General features: G+C 43.6%; 4 protein-coding genes and 3 non-coding genes across 7 annotated transcripts; 3 read left to right on the plus strand and 4 right to left on the minus strand.

Annotated features, from left to right (window-relative positions):
• Positions 1-4,822: 4,822 nt before the first annotated feature.
• Positions 4,823-4,895, minus strand: Trnar-ucg. The gene has a single exon. It is a non-coding gene; the product is annotated as a tRNA-Arg (tRNA).
• A 3,206-nt stretch (positions 4,896-8,101) lies between these two features.
• LOC113835026 lies at positions 8,102-8,240 on the minus strand. The gene has a single exon (XR_003484148.1).
• Positions 8,241-9,028: 788 nt separating this feature from the next.
• Trnam-cau lies at positions 9,029-9,100 on the minus strand. Its single transcript has one exon. It is a non-coding gene; the product is annotated as a tRNA-Met (tRNA).
• A 723-nt stretch (positions 9,101-9,823) lies between these two features.
• LOC100760690 (histone H4) lies at positions 9,824-10,235 on the plus strand. Its single transcript, XM_027409542.2, has one exon. It carries the CDS (start codon positions 9,865-9,867, stop codon positions 10,174-10,176), a length of 312 nt encoding a protein of 103 aa, XP_027265343.1. The 5' UTR covers positions 9,824-9,864; the 3' UTR covers positions 10,177-10,235.
• Positions 10,236-12,039: 1,804 nt separating this feature from the next.
• LOC100772735 (histone H2B type 1-C/E/F/G/I) lies at positions 12,040-12,544 on the minus strand. The gene has a single exon (XM_027409528.2). It carries the CDS (start codon positions 12,482-12,484, stop codon positions 12,104-12,106), a length of 381 nt encoding a protein of 126 aa, XP_027265329.1. The 5' UTR covers positions 12,485-12,544; the 3' UTR covers positions 12,040-12,103.
• A 185-nt stretch (positions 12,545-12,729) lies between these two features.
• LOC100773020 (histone H2A type 1-B) lies at positions 12,730-13,206 on the plus strand. Its single transcript, XM_027409510.2, has one exon. The coding sequence runs from the start codon at positions 12,779-12,781 to the stop codon at positions 13,169-13,171; it is 393 nt and encodes a 130-aa protein (XP_027265311.1). The 5' UTR covers positions 12,730-12,778; the 3' UTR covers positions 13,172-13,206.
• Positions 13,207-14,381: 1,175 nt separating this feature from the next.
• LOC100773314 (histone H3.1) lies at positions 14,382-14,874 on the plus strand. Its single transcript, XM_035442875.1, has one exon. It carries the CDS (start codon positions 14,412-14,414, stop codon positions 14,820-14,822), a length of 411 nt encoding a protein of 136 aa, XP_035298766.1. The 5' UTR covers positions 14,382-14,411; the 3' UTR covers positions 14,823-14,874.
• The last annotated feature ends 424 nt before the right edge of the window (positions 14,875-15,298 follow it).

Consider the following 15,298-nt stretch of genomic DNA (forward strand, 5'->3'; position numbering starts at 1 on the left):
TATTTTAATTGGAGATCTCAGGCATTCCAACCTGTCTCTCCCTTCCATCTTGTTACACTTACATCTTAATTTTAGTACACCATCCCAGAAAAACCACCACTTAATAGAAACACGAAATTGATGGAACCACTAATAAAGATGGTTTCTGAAAATGTTTTTCTGTTTGTCATTTGCCTCTTTTACAGATACGGGCATTGTGAAAGAGTTGTTTTAGCTTCATCAGCTGAAGTGCGCGAGTCTTTCCAACAAGTTCCAATGCAGCTACTGGACTGACTGGTCAGGTTCCCAGGGGTTTTCAGAGGCTTACAAGAACTGGGGTTTGAGTATATATTTATTGAGTTTTGTGTAGTATATGTGCTGTGAAGACAGCTTATAAACTTTGTTCTGATTGGTTTTGTAAATGAATGCACAGGAGGTGACTGTTCTGATTGGAGGGCAGTCTGGAGGCAGTTCAATGTCAGGGACACCTGAACACTTACGTCCTGGCCTTTACCTGCACTTTACGTGGAGAATGAGGCATGATGGGACATGACTTTTTTCTCTTTATCTTTTAGACTTTACACATATCAAACATACAACGGATATTTATAAAATAAATGCTTATAGACATTGCATGTGTGTGTGTGTGTACATTCACGTGATAATGTAGGGACTGAAGGGATTGAAACTTTCTTTAGGTGGAGTATATCCCGAGTGTTATCACTTTTATAGTAATACCTGAGTGATGGTTTTAGTTGCAACTAAGTGTGTTGTAGTGTTAGGAAGTATGGAGATAGAGTTGGGGACGGTTTTTGCCTTTCCGAGCCTTCCATCATGATTAAACAATATCAAAGAGAAAAGTCAGGCACAATAGTGAATGCCTGTAATCCCAGTACTGATGGGTGGTTGGAAGTGCAAGAGCATCCTTGGCTACATATGGAATTCCAGGCCAGCCCAGGCTACATAGAAGAAGAGAAGAAGAGAGAGAGGTAGCAGGAACAAACCAATTCTGAGCAAACATGTGGAAGACATTTCAACTTGTTCAAGAAGGGTTGACTTAGAGAATAGGGTGGACAAGGTAGGTAAAATCCTAAGACCTCAGGTCCTGTGGGCTGCCCCCATCCCTTTGTGATGGCCCATTTGTGCCTTTGGGACTGTACCTGCTTTCATTTTCAATAAGCCTTGTTTGCTAAAACTCTATGTTTGTGCTTGGATTCTTAAAGCAAGAACCGAATATAGCTCCAGCAACAGCAGCACCCATTAGACTTTCAATAGAGGATTGAATATCTGATACTCGGTACTAGGTCTAGTTTGGGCACTGAAGATCCACACACCACTTTCGTTTCTAGTGGACACTGTTGAATGCTTACAGTGTCAGGACATAGCATCAATATATACAATAAACCATGTCTGAATCATTTGTTTCTCTGTTTGTTTCTTTTGGTATTGCCCAGATCCTAAATTATTTCTAAAAATAGATATGAGTTTGCCATTCACCTACCTAAAAGTGAATTTAACTCTTGGAGGGAATATAAATTAGAAATATTTTTTTTCCACAAGACCATTGCCAATTTTCATCAGAAGTTTAGAGCCTGGCTTGGTAGCTAGCACTCATAATCCCAGCTTTGGGGAGGCTGAGGCAGGAGGATCACCTTGAGTCCCAAGCCAACCTTGACATTATATATCCTTTTGAATCTAGAAATAACACTGCTTATGTCATTTTATTTAGAAGGTTTCACTCTTTAGACTAAAATAGACTTTATTCAAAAGCAAAGGGGCAATACAGATTAAAAATAAATTATTGGCCCACTGATGGTGGCGGCAAATGCCTTTAATCCCAGCATTTGGGAGGCAGAGGAAGGTGGATCTCTGTGAGTTCTAAGCCCAGCCTGGTTCTAGAACTTGCATGATAGACCAGGCTGGCCTTAGAACTCACAGAGATAATGCAAGTCCCACGATAGACAGGGCTACACAGAGAAAAAACCTGTCTCAAAAACCAAAGCCAAAACCAAAACAAAACCAAATCAAAACCAAATCAAAACCAAAAACTATCAAGAATGACAACAGGGCACATGAAGTAAAGTGTGCTCAGGTGCCTGCTTCTACGATTTGTCTATAAAGGACACAGGATAAGTGCTGTAGATCAAATGAAGTCCTGAGTGGATGTGTATCATTGACAAGTACATGGTTATGTCAAAGACTCCAATGCCTCAAATCCATGGGAATGGCAAGACCTTCTCTGAGTGAGGCCTTGAGGTATGGCAAAGCCTTTTCCTGGCCCGAGTACTAGTGTTAACAAAGGACTGCCCTTTAGCTAGAACCACTGCACTGCAGAAACTAACAACCACACCTCCTCCTCCTGGGTGTTTATAGACTAAGACTGCTTCCCTATAGAGAGCTCTTAACCAAATAAGATAAACCTGGCTCTTTGTTCAGCTATATACTACAAACCCACTGAACTTCTTGGTTGCTGTTGGTGCATCTTTATCAGAGTGCATGACCAACCCCACCCCAGCTTTCTGTATGCACATCTATTCTTCTCCCCATAATGGATCCAGTTAGGTCAATCCCTAAAATGTCTGGTCATTGCAATGTGCAAATATTTACTGGTATAGGAATATGTAATGCAGCACTGCTTATAACTGTAACTATTAGTAACATAATGAATAAGAGATTGGTCCTCTCTCTCTCTCTCTCTCTCTCTCTCTCTCTCTCTCTCTCTCTCTCTCTCTCTCAGTTCTATTCCCAGATAGAAAACTATCAGACCATTAAAATTTATAGTAGAAAAATGTACAAAGTATGTGTTGTATAACAGCATACAAACTCAATAGAAAACTGCAATGAAAAGACCGATAGTAAATATTTTATATTTTTCCCATTTATCTTTAAAGAACATTGTCCTTTAGTTCAGAATGTTCCCCAAATAAATGAAAATACAGCAATGGTAAAAGATGGTAGACAGGACAACACTGCTACAGTTGAGTTTTTTGAAAACTGTGTTCAGATGTTTAACCTACCTGTTCTTGGTGTACTAGTGGATCAAAGGACAGCGTTACGTGGAAGGCAGCCCACTGAGTTTTCATCATTTGTTTCAACATTCAAGAGCACTTACTTAGCATGGACAAGGCCCTGAATCTGGGGTTCGATTTCCAGAACTGGCAAGAAAAAAAGTTCAAAATTGTTGGTTGTGGATAAGGATTTATTTGGTGGCTCTCTAGTGCCCTCAGGTGGCTGCACTGAATTTTTTGGTTGGCTGTGGGAATTATGAGAATGATGCCCAGGGCCCGCAAAAACCTGGCAGCAAGCAGATTTACATTTTTGAAGTTACGGATGAACTTCATAGGTATTCATGTGCAAGTTTCTGTGAGCAGCAGTTTCCAGCTCTCTTGGATAAACAGCAAGGCGTGTGGTTGCAGGATCCTATGATTCCGCGGATGGAGGCCAGGGTCCGTTTATCCTAAGCAGGTGTTAAACCAGTGAGTTACCTGTTCTCTGACATTTTACTCAACATTTGATTTGATCTAATTATTTTCCTCTTAGCAATAAAATACATATAAAAATGAAGCTGTTGGTTGTCTCTGGCCAAAGGCCAACAGAAACATACCCCCAGCTAGGCAAATTGGAATTTATTGGTTTATTACAACGAGGAAGGCAAATGTCATGGTGAATCAATCAAGTCAGTACCTATCCTTGGATAGCCTAGTCATTTTTTAATATAGATAAAGTGATAAAGTATGGTTGTGGTTATTGGTGGGAAGGAAGTGGTTACTATACAGAGCGCGGGTGGGGTGGGCGGTATGGGATATTGAGCTATTTATTAGTGTTCCTAGTTTACTTTGGTGCTGTCAGTTGATCATGGCGTGTCTGCCATGCTGTCCTCCCGCCTCCCCTTTCTCCCCCACTTTGTTTCCTCATCTCCTCGTCCTTTCTCTACCCTGCTTCCGTTCACTTTCTATCCATCTCTTAAGAACTCCAGGGCATGTTTTTTTTTGAACCCCCACCTTAAAGCAGCATGTCTCGCTTGTTTATCAAAGGGTGTAAATATTTCTTTTTCTGAATTTTGTGACAAATTTCTAGTGTCTAGTGACCACTGAAGGCTCAGGGTGTCCAAGATTGCTCTACCTTTTCAGCCTTCCTGGGTGGGATGGGCTTTTTCTTTCTGTAACCTTTGCTGTGCATGCACTAGAAAGGAAAGGAAACGGGAAATAATTTGATTCAGGCACGTTTTTATATTCTTGGATCGGAATTCCCATTTCTACCAGGCATGATGCGGCAGGCCTGAATGCCTTGATAGAGCCAGGCTATGCTACTTGAAATCCTCCCTGTTTTTGAGACAACAAAAAAGCAGGCGTGGGGATTACTCAGGATAATTTAACCCTGCAAAACTGAGGTCCAGAAGCCCACAACCTAAATCTGGTAGAATCTGACCGCTCAAGATACTCGAAAACTTCATTTCAGGTTTTTGTCCTCCTAGAACCCAGTTCTTTGCAGCGGTTCTCAACCTGTGGGTCACGACCGCCTTGGGTGGTAGACTGCGTTCACAGGGGTGTATATCAGATATCCACATTACGATTCATAACAGTAGCAAAATTACAGTTATGAAGTAGCAACGAAATAATTTTGGGGGGGGGCAATACAACATGAACTGTATTAAAGGGTTGTAGCATTAGGAAAGTTGAGAACCACTCTTTTAAGGCCATAAAAGTCTTCCTTTTCCCTTTGACAGGGTGAAGAAAGGTTAGGGAAAAAAAAAAAATGCAGGGGATGGGGAGGATCTTTTTTTTTTTTGACCAGATATCACAGCTTAATTTGTAGCTTTCGGAAAGAAAAGCAAGCACCCCACTAACCACGAAGGGATTCGAACCCTCAATCTTCTGATCCGAAGTCAGACGCCTTATCCATTAGGCCACGTGGTCAGCCGTAGGCCGGTTTCCTCAAAAGACATAGAAAGTAAAAGAAACTTTCGGCTGAGCTCTTGCGACACATCATAAAAGGCAATTCGGTCCACGCCGCGGATTTCTGTAGATTATTTGGGGTCACAGGGTCGGATTCAGGAAATGATGAGACTGAATTATTTCGGTATTGCAATACATGGCTGGTTTACGGAGAGAAAATTCGTTTGCCTGTATTCGGAACTGCTTTCCTGTTCATGCTCCCTTACATCTGCATGGGTGTTACCCTCCAGCGTGACAAAAGCTACCTTCCCACCTTTTGGTACTTCTGCTGATTTTTATCACTTGGTGTTACAGCACTTTTCAAGATACATACTTGTTCACTTGAAAAAGGAAAATTAGTTTCATTGGAAGCCTCTGGTGTCATGAGAGGTCCAAGGCCATTAATTATTTTTAAGTTAGCTTTCACTAAGAAGAGAAGTAGGAAAAAAAATGACTATTATCAGTTTTTACACTTAATTCATGAATCAAAAAAGGCATTAAAATCATTTTAGAGAAGAAACATTCATAGAGTTTGTGATACTTTCATGATTGCTACACAGTTTCTGGAGTTCAGAAATGGGGCTTTTTATGCAGCCTTTCTTTCCTGTCAGTAGAATAACATCTAGAAAATAGCAAGAATGAAATAGAAATGTGAATTCTTTACACACACATATTTGTTTTGGAGCCCCACAATCATTTTTCAGGTGAGCTGCTCACCTAAATACATTCTGCAAAAGCTGACTGTGGAATTGTAACCGGGCCCGGAACCTTAGCCCAACTGACTCCATGGTGGAAGTGCCTTTCAGTCTGTAAAAGTCAGCACGGAGACAGCACCACCTGCAAAAATGAAAACAAAGATCTAACCCATCAAATCCACAGTTCTGGGAAAGTCTTTAAATGTACTAACATTGCTTTTTGGCACCTACACCTCTACTTCTGGCTAACTGTTCTTGTTAACTGATGTCAATCCAGGGCATATATATCCCCCCCCCCTTTTTTTTTTGTGCTTAAAAGCCCATCTAGAGAAGGCTTGGGGCGCGACACTGGGATCTTGAACACACTGTGTGTTCCCTGGCTGTCTAAAAAAGAATTTCGATTGGCTTAACTCACATACGAGAAGTCCTCTCTGGTGGACCCCATAACAGAATGATGTTCTCTTTCTTTCTGGAGTTGGAGATTGCTTGGAAAGCTGCTCAGATGTTCAAATGGCAAGTGCAGTCTGTGCCTTAACTACCATGGGAAATGGTGGCTGAAGTGGTGAGAATGGAAGTCATATCCATCTTCAAAGCGTTTTTTTTCTGTGGTTACAACAAAGTTTGTGTTAACTAAATGGACTTAGCAGGTTGCATTTATGTCCATCCTTTTATATATATGTATGTAATAATAATAACAATAATGAAAGAGGTCATGAATTTCATAGGGCTTGACAGGATGTATATGGGAGGAGCTGGGTGGAGAGGGAGGGAAAATGATATAATTACTTTTTAATTTAAAAAATCCTGTAAAACAAACAAATGACCACCCTCAAAATTTGTGTTGAGTGAGTGGGTTGGAGGAACATTTGAGAGGGTGAAGTGTGTGTGTGTGTGTGTGTGTGTGTGTGTGTGTGTGTGTGTTTAAGATCTATTTTGCTAAGTTTGTGTATAGAATGTTAAGGTAGAGATGACCAATTTAAGATGGCCAGTCTTACATAGCTGAATATAGACAGCCCCAGACATACATGGGGAAGCAATCCCATACAGCCTGTATTAGGTGTCCTGTGTTCTAGTATTTCCTCCCATTTCCAGTGGTTGAATAGCTGAGCTGAGGGTGGCCACTTCTTTTTGCAGAATCCCCTCCCTCACCTTTATATTCTTCCACACTGAATTATTATAGTTAGAAATGTTTTGCCCTCATGTGTCCTTCTATTTGTTTCTTTGCTTTTTTTTGGCTGTCTTGCAAGCACTTACTCAAGTTTCTTATCAAAATCCACCCTTTTTTCTGGTCTATATATGCCAGTGTGATGGCTGCAGAAACTCCATTTTATTCATTTTATACATTTTATGCATCTTGGTACCCACTCACCAATTGTCTCAGACTGCAGTCTCAGGAAGATTAGGTTTACAGTAATCACGACTCATCGAAGCCCACCCAAAAAATGATCTATTTTTTTTAATCATATGACTGCTTGTTTTTGTTCTGTAACTTGTTTACATAGATACCCAGGGTTGTTTTGAGTTTCCTTAACCACTTCACTTGGCAAAACAGAACAGTTTTGGCTTGCTTGCATAGATATGGAAGGTCTTCCTGTGGTTTTCCCCTTTAAAAACTCTTCCCCAGACCCCTGCTTCATGGCAACCTTAAATTTGGCTCAGAGATTGTCCTTCCTGCTTAGCAACTGATCAATCAATCATTTCATTATAACTGGATTGAGTCTATGGTCTTTTCCCAGGGGTCACAAACTCTATAATCCTAAGGCAAAGCTACCATAGCTGAACTGCTCTATGCAGTTTCCACTTAGTTCTGTGGATAATTGCCATAGTAACGATTCTTGATCACACTCTGAAAAGTGAAATCCCAGAATGTGCACGTGGGTCCTGGGTAGTGATTTTATTCTATATCCCTGAAGCAGGGAGTTACTATGACCCATGTTGGCAGCATATTTAACATAGATATGACCAGTGAACATGTGGTCACCAGGGAACTAGATCACTGTAACAACATCAACTCCTGTTCAAATGAACTTTATTTACTAGATAGCAATGGCTGATGTTACTGTAGCTCTTACCTGGAGACAAGAGTATCTGCCACCAAGGAGCAGAGGGCAAGAAAGCCTTCTCTGGCCTGTCACCTTTGTGACAGTGTTTTCCTGTATTATAATCTTTGTTGTAATCTTTAAATTGTGAGTGTACACTGAGTTAGGTCAAGAATTGCCCCAAGTTATTGAACTGAGTAATTAGGGGCTGCAATCAACAACTGGTTTTGTTCTCACAGATTGAAAAGTAATCTCTTATCATCGTCATCATTAATTAATTATTTTGAGACAGTGATTCTCTGTGTAGATCTGGCTGTCCTGGAATGGGCTTTGTCATGGGGCTGGTCTGGGAATTCAGAGATCCACCTACCTGTGCCTCCTGAGTGCTGGGATTAAAGATGTATGCCACTACCGACTGAGCAGTCCCTTAAAAAAAAAGTAATTTTTTTTTTTTTAATGTCTGATGCAAGAAAACAAGGGTACTAGGTGCTTGGTGGCTCTGTCAATTATTCTCAAGGGCTGATCTTGATCTTTAGCTCCCACTGAGAAGAAATAAAAATCCTCATCCCTCACAGCCTAATGAGAGAGAGAGACAGACAAAGAGACACACACACACACACAGAGGCCTTTGAACTTGTTTTCTGATGCAGTAAAGAGTTATTTTTAAAAGACATGGTAACCCCTTTTGGCTGAGGCAAGAGGAGCAGTTCAAGGTCACTCAAAAACACTTATCTAGATTGTAGGATACTTAAAGTATTTTTCTTATTAATTTCCATGAAGGCATCGGACACACAAAATTTAGGCAGGAATTCTTCCTGGGACAGAAATATGAGACAGTGAATTCATAGCTTAGAAAATAAGCGTAGAGCATAGCTATAGCTTCGCAAAAGAATTATCAGGAAGGTGAAGATTAAAGACATAGGACCAGTGTTGGCAGCAGACATGGTTATCTCACTCAGACTTCAAATTGAAGACCCCCATCCCTGACACACTTCCCTAACTCCACACTTTTCAAAACACTACACATTGCTGTCAAGATTAAGACTGTAGTAATCGCAAAGAATATCTAACGGGACTGTTCAATGGATTTCTAGTCTATCACCATACCCTTGGCAAATAAGGTCTTATAAATTATGTAGTGAAAGAAACTGAACTGTTCTTCCGTTCTTACCCTTATACCGTCGATTAGCGATTTTAGGAGTTATAGGGCAAAGTAATAAGAATAAATCTGGTTTGTTATCAAGAGAAAACACCAGTTAGCACTTGGGAGTCTATGAAAAAAATATTCCGGTTTCTTTTCGCAAGTATCAGTTGACTTTATTATGAAATGAATGTAACGTAGTTGGTGGGAGGGAACAAAAAGGAAAAAAAAAAAAAAAGCTAGCAGAGGATGGTTTCGATCCATCGACCTCTGGGTTATGGGCCCAGCACGCTTCCGCTGCGCCACTCTGCTCCACAGACCAGTAGCGCTAATAATGTTCTTAACTCTGATGCAGTTGGTATCCTATGCCAATTTTAACGAAGTATAACTTTGTCTACCAAAAGAAAGCTACTTGTTGGGAATAGTATCGCTACCTAATCAAACAGAAAGCAAAATTTGGACAAGAGTAGCAAACATTAACATAATAATGAGTCCATGCGGATGAGAAAGACAGGTAAATATTTAAACGAGAATCACAATGGCGAAAACAAGACAATGCAGACAGGGACCTCAGCACGGCAGTTGATAACATTCTTAGTGACCAGCCACGCATTTACCTGCGGGAAGCAAGAATTTGGGGTCAGGTTGAGTCTTGAGATCGAGATCGTGGAGGAAATGGTGCTGTGTTATCTCTAGTGTTTGATCCTTTACAACAGGGGATAAAACTGTGGGAAGTGGACTCACACGCAACCCGTATCAGCAGTTCTGATCGTCTGAATGATCAAAGCTCTGCTGTCGCCCTAATACGTAGCAAGTGGCAAATGTGAATCATTAAAGAGATTCTTTAATCTGAACTACTTAAGATGGCCGGGAAGTCCTATTTTGGGACAAAGGAACCAGCTCAGGGAGTAGGAACCACAAGCGTTGGTGACGTCACCAGCCAGAGCCCTAGCAGAAACGGGGCGGGGCGGATGCGTTCCAGCTTTCAGTCTTCAATTAGGTCCGGAAACCCTTCATATAAGGGAAGTGCTTGCGCAACTATCGCTACTGAGGCATAGTCTTCAAACAGCTTAGTTATGTCTGGTCGCGGCAAAGGTGGCAAAGGCCTGGGCAAGGGCGGCGCCAAGCGCCACCGTAAAGTCCTCCGCGACAACATCCAGGGCATCACCAAGCCCGCCATCCGCCGCTTGGCCCGCCGTGGCGGAGTCAAGCGCATCTCCGGCCTCATCTACGAGGAGACCCGCGGGGTGCTGAAGGTGTTCCTGGAGAACGTGATCCGCGACGCGGTCACCTACACGGAGCACGCCAAGCGCAAGACCGTCACCGCCATGGACGTGGTCTACGCGCTCAAGCGCCAGGGCCGCACGCTCTACGGCTTCGGCGGCTAAGGTGTTTGTTCTTGGCGTCTAGTCTAGGCAAAAAACCAAAGGCCCTTTTCAGGGCCGCCCACGTTTGCAGTAAAAGGGCTGACATTTGTTTGCTCTTTTTAACCTCTCCTTGTCGCGTCTTTACCGGTATTAAAGAATAGGTCTTATAGTGAGGTTTGTTGAGTATATTAACTTCCTGTCTGTAAGGTTGGTTACCCTGAGTTCTCCGGAAGCGTGCATACATTAGGCACAGGAATACATTAGTGCGTATTAGCTGATATGCCTCCCTTTAAATGGCGCGAGTTATATAGACAAAGCTCTGGAGCTTGGCGGAGGCTTAGCCGGGGACAAAGGCCCCGGGCGGTGGCTGTGCACACAGCCTGCTCCGTGGTTGGTTCGTTCTGGGCTAAATTGTGAAACCAGGCTTGATGGGGGCTCTGACACAGGATCGGTGGCCTCCACCTATGTTGGTTGGCTCACAACAACCATATGTATCTCTGGTTCTAGGGCGAGTCTTCTGTTCAGAGACACATACATATAATAAAAAATAAAATAACTCGTATTGAAGCTAAAACCAACAGTTCTCTGTCTATTGCTTAGTATCTTCCTTAGCCTGTCCAGGCCCATACGAGGGTGAGACATTGTGTATACCTAGCAAGTTTCTTTATCTAGTCTTTCCCTAATTAATTCTTGTTAGCTCTAGTGAGTTTGTGAAGAGTCCTGTAAAGGCCTTACATTGCTTGAGATGGAGGTTGAGGGGTGAGAATATTTAGAGGTAAAGGATCTCGGATGTTCCAATAACACTAGAGAGAGTTGCACTGTTAGAAAAGTATCCTTTACAGGACCAGTTGAAGAACTTTGACACAGAAGTTTAGCAAAGCTGCTAGGCCATAGCCTCATTAAAGTCACAGGCTTCCTCTGTGAGATCCGAGGCTTGAAGCACAGTAGGTCATTCCCTTGGTGCACTCACTGTCCAGTCCCAACTGCTTTTAATTAATTTCAGGAATGTTATCTAGCAATTATTATGTATCTTCCATTTAGGATTAGGCAATTCTCCAAGAGGGATTAATTGCCTCAATACACAATTCTAAGCATTCACAACTCTTTGGAGGGCTGTATTAAATGTTTGAATATTTCTGAATAAATTATTTAAAAAACATCCTTAAAGTTAGCAAACAGTATTGAAAAATGGCAATTTTTTGCTACAAGTCTCTTTACATTATAGGTACACTTAATATTCAAATTAATTTGTTTAGTAGGTGCTTGCAGATAAATCACGAAGGTAATAAGAAATTACTGACTTCAGATGGAATGCCTGAGTCCTCCTATAATATTTAGAAGTTTTTAAATTTGGGGGCTAGACGTGTTGGCGCAGGCATTCAATCCCAGCAATGGGGAGGTAGAAGTAGGAGGAATTCTGGAGGCCAGCCTGATCTACAGTGAATTCCAGGAGTCTGAGTTATAGTGAGATAGTCTCAAACAAAAAACATAAACCAAAATAAAAGGGCCAGGTTTTGATGGGCCCACACCTCTATTTAATCTTAGCAATAGGGGAACAAAAGCCGATGGTGGGTACAATGAAGACTCTTGGTGATTATGAAAATAACCACCTGATTGTCACTTTAGGAAGCTCAGTGTAAATACAACCAAACGGTTATGTATACCATTTATGAAAATAGCCACCTGACCACTTCCAAGTCTTGTTACTTTGTAGTTACTTTTCATTAGGTGCTAGGTATGGAAACTGCAAGTATGAATTTAAACTTGATTAAGCTAGTGACCAAATTCAAATCATGCTCCGGCCAAATATTGCATTGTTTCACACCCACTAAGAAAAAGCAGCCATGCAGAAGTCAGGTAAACACACCTAGAGCTACAGCTCTCTTTAAAGAATAGATGAGTGGCTCTGAAAAGAGCCTTTGGGTGAAGTAAGCCTGAGATCGTGCGCTCACTTGGAGCTGGTGTACTTGGTGACGGCCTTGGTGCCCTCGGACACCGCGTGCTTGGCCAGCTCCCCGGGCAGCAGCAGACGCACGGCCGTCTGGATCTCCCGGGACGTGATGGTCGAGCGCTTGTTGTAATGCGCCAGGCGAGAAGCCTCGCCCGCGATGCGCTCGAAGATGTCGTTGACGAACGAGTTCATGATGCCCATGGCCTTGGAGGAGATGCCGGTGTCGGGGTGAACCTGCTTCAGTACCTTGTACACGTACACCGAGTAGCTCTCCTTGCGGCTGCGCTTGCGCTTCTTGCCGTCCTTCTTCTGGGCCTTGGTCACGGCCTTCTTGGAGCCCTTCTTCGGGGCGGGAGCGGACTTGGCGGGCTCAGGCATGGTAAACAAAGACAAAGATCAGAGTTGGAAATGAAACCGAGGTTGAGAGAGACGCCTGCTCTCCCTGCTATTTAAACAAAGCTGTGGTTGTTCTTGTAAGGGAGTCTGCAAACGTCATGCACTTACTGTCCAATCAAATCAAGAATATTTCAGAAGCACGTTACCATTGGTTCAGGTGAAGCAGTATGTGCAGCCAATGATGTCCCTCTGTTTTCGCGCCGGGAGATGCTTATAAGTTTGCTGCTGTGGCTCTTTCGCTTTAGGCTGAACAGTTCCTGTCTACTGATTCTGACCATGTCTGGACGCGGCAAGCAGGGTGGCAAGGCTCGCGCCAAGGCCAAGACCCGCTCCTCACGGGCCGGCCTGCAGTTCCCCGTGGGTCGTGTGCACCGCCTGCTCCGCAAGGGCAACTACTCGGAGCGGGTGGGCGCCGGCGCCCCGGTGTACCTGGCGGCCGTGCTGGAGTACCTGACGGCCGAGATCCTGGAGCTGGCTGGCAACGCGGCCCGCGACAACAAGAAAACCCGCATCATCCCGCGCCACCTGCAGCTGGCCATCCGCAACGACGAGGAGCTCAACAAGCTGCTGGGCCGCGTGACCATCGCTCAGGGCGGCGTCCTGCCCAATATCCAGGCCGTGCTGCTGCCCAAGAAGACCGAGAGCCACCACAAGGCCAAGGGAAAGTAAGACCACTGCCTTTCACACTGGTCTTCACTGTAAAAAACAAAGGCTCTTTTCAGAGCCACCCACTTTTTTCAGTAAAAAGTGCTGAAATACCATAAGCAAGGCATAGTACAATTTATGGCTTGTTGGGCTAATTTTCTGGTAACTGGGAGTTTCAAACCGCAAATTCTTCTCAAACAATGAGCAAATTACTAAATTGTCCTAACTTCCCCAATGAAGGAATCTTGTTTTTCTCGAGTTGATCAATTTACCCGCAAATATAGCATTCTGGTCTGTGGTGTGCATATATTATCAAGTACCCTGAGATGCACTTCTGTTAAAGGCTTTTAAGGAAGGGTTTGCCTTAAGATAGCTTGAAATATGTCGTTAGTACTAATAAGGGATGTTCATGAAGTCCTGACAGAATAGCACAAAACCAAAAATATAAAAGGACAAAGGGGAAAGGCCTGACAACTTGTTGGAGGGCTTGCTTTTGGTTTTTAAGTGTCTTGTGTCACAGAAGCCTCCGATATCTTAAAAAAGTGTTGGTATACTTTGTACAAAATTATGCTAATTTAGTCCTTTACCTAGTATCTTCCAGAATTTTTTTTTCAGAAGGAGTTTGAAAAAAAGTCCAGCATCGAAAAAGTTAATACCAGCCCATAGGATTTTATGAAATTTGTTAGGTAGGATAAAGCTTTACCCAAAGTGTCAAGGCAGAATTCAGTCTAGTTGACATGTGTTGTTTCTGTTATTTTCATGCTAGTCTGTTTACTGGTGATATTCCAAACACTCCAGGAACCCTTATGTGTGGCGCTAGAACACCGCAGTCTAGGCCCGAGAAGGGGAGAAAAAAAAAACCAAGGAGGGTGAAGAACATGTTTTGCAGAATGATTTTTGGGATCTAGAGTGTCATGACATTTTATAGTCCGAATCTTCGGCACTCAAGTTTTGCAAGCGATTCCATATAAGACAAACAAGAAGTCAAATTCAAAAAGGCTCCGGCGTGCCAGGCTAAGGGAAATGTTTTACATTGTAATTCATCCCAATCAGTATGTAAGAGTTAACCAATCAACGCTTGAACTCCTTAGCCAATAGTAGTAGTGCGCGGGACTTTTGAAAAGTGCAGAAGCCTATCAGGCTGTATCTCTGTGGGGAGGAGGGGAACACAAGCTGGTGCGTGTGTTTGCGCATGCGCGAATGTAAACCTACATAAAGGCAGCTGTAGTGCGGCTTGGTAGGATTCTTTCTGTCCTTTGCAGTTATGGCTCGTACAAAGCAAACTGCCCGCAAGTCCACCGGCGGCAAAGCCCCTCGCAAGCAGTTGGCCACCAAGGCTGCCCGCAAGAGCGCCCCGGCCACCGGCGGCGTGAAGAAGCCTCACCGCTACCGGCCCGGCACCGTGGCTCTGCGCGAGATCCGGCGCTACCAGAAGTCCACCGAGCTGCTGATCCGCAAGCTGCCGTTCCAGCGCCTGGTGCGCGAGATCGCTCAGGACTTCAAGACCGACCTGCGCTTCCAGAGCTCGGCCGTCATGGCGCTGCAGGAGGCCTGTGAGGCCTACCTGGTGGGTCTGTTTGAGGACACCAACCTGTGTGCCATCCACGCCAAGCGAGTCACCATCATGCCCAAGGACATCCAGCTGGCCCGCCGCATCCGCGGGGAGAGGGCATAAAGGATACCATCTGCTCAACCACTTTTAAAGGCTCTTCTTAGAGCCACCCATCTTCCAGGAAAAAAGCTGTAACGTCTTCCCATTTTTGTTAGGCTTTAAATCACCATTATACCTTTGCCGAGGGTGCCAAAGCTTTACCCCTCGTGGCCACATGGAATTCTTGCAAGCATGGAAGTTTCTTTGCTTTGGAAGTCTGGGGTGTATGGTAGTGTCAGCTACAGTATAACCTGTTGGTTATAAGACTTTATATTGGCGGTGCGTTGGTGCACGCCTTTAATTACAGCCTTTAATCGGGAGGCTGAGGCTAGGCGGATCCCTGTGAGTTCGAGGCCTGCCTGGTCTACAGAGCGAGTGCCAGGACAGGCTCCAAAGCTACCGAGAGAAACCCTGTCTCAAACAAAACAACAAAAACCAAACAAACAAAAAATTAATGTTTGCCTGGCGGTGGTGGCACACGCCTTTAATCCCAGCACTCG

The sequence above is a fragment of the Cricetulus griseus genome, chromosome 3 (genome assembly GCF_003668045.3).
Source record: "Cricetulus griseus strain 17A/GY chromosome 3, alternate assembly CriGri-PICRH-1.0, whole genome shotgun sequence".
Lineage (NCBI taxonomy): Eukaryota > Metazoa > Chordata > Mammalia > Rodentia > Cricetidae > Cricetulus > Cricetulus griseus.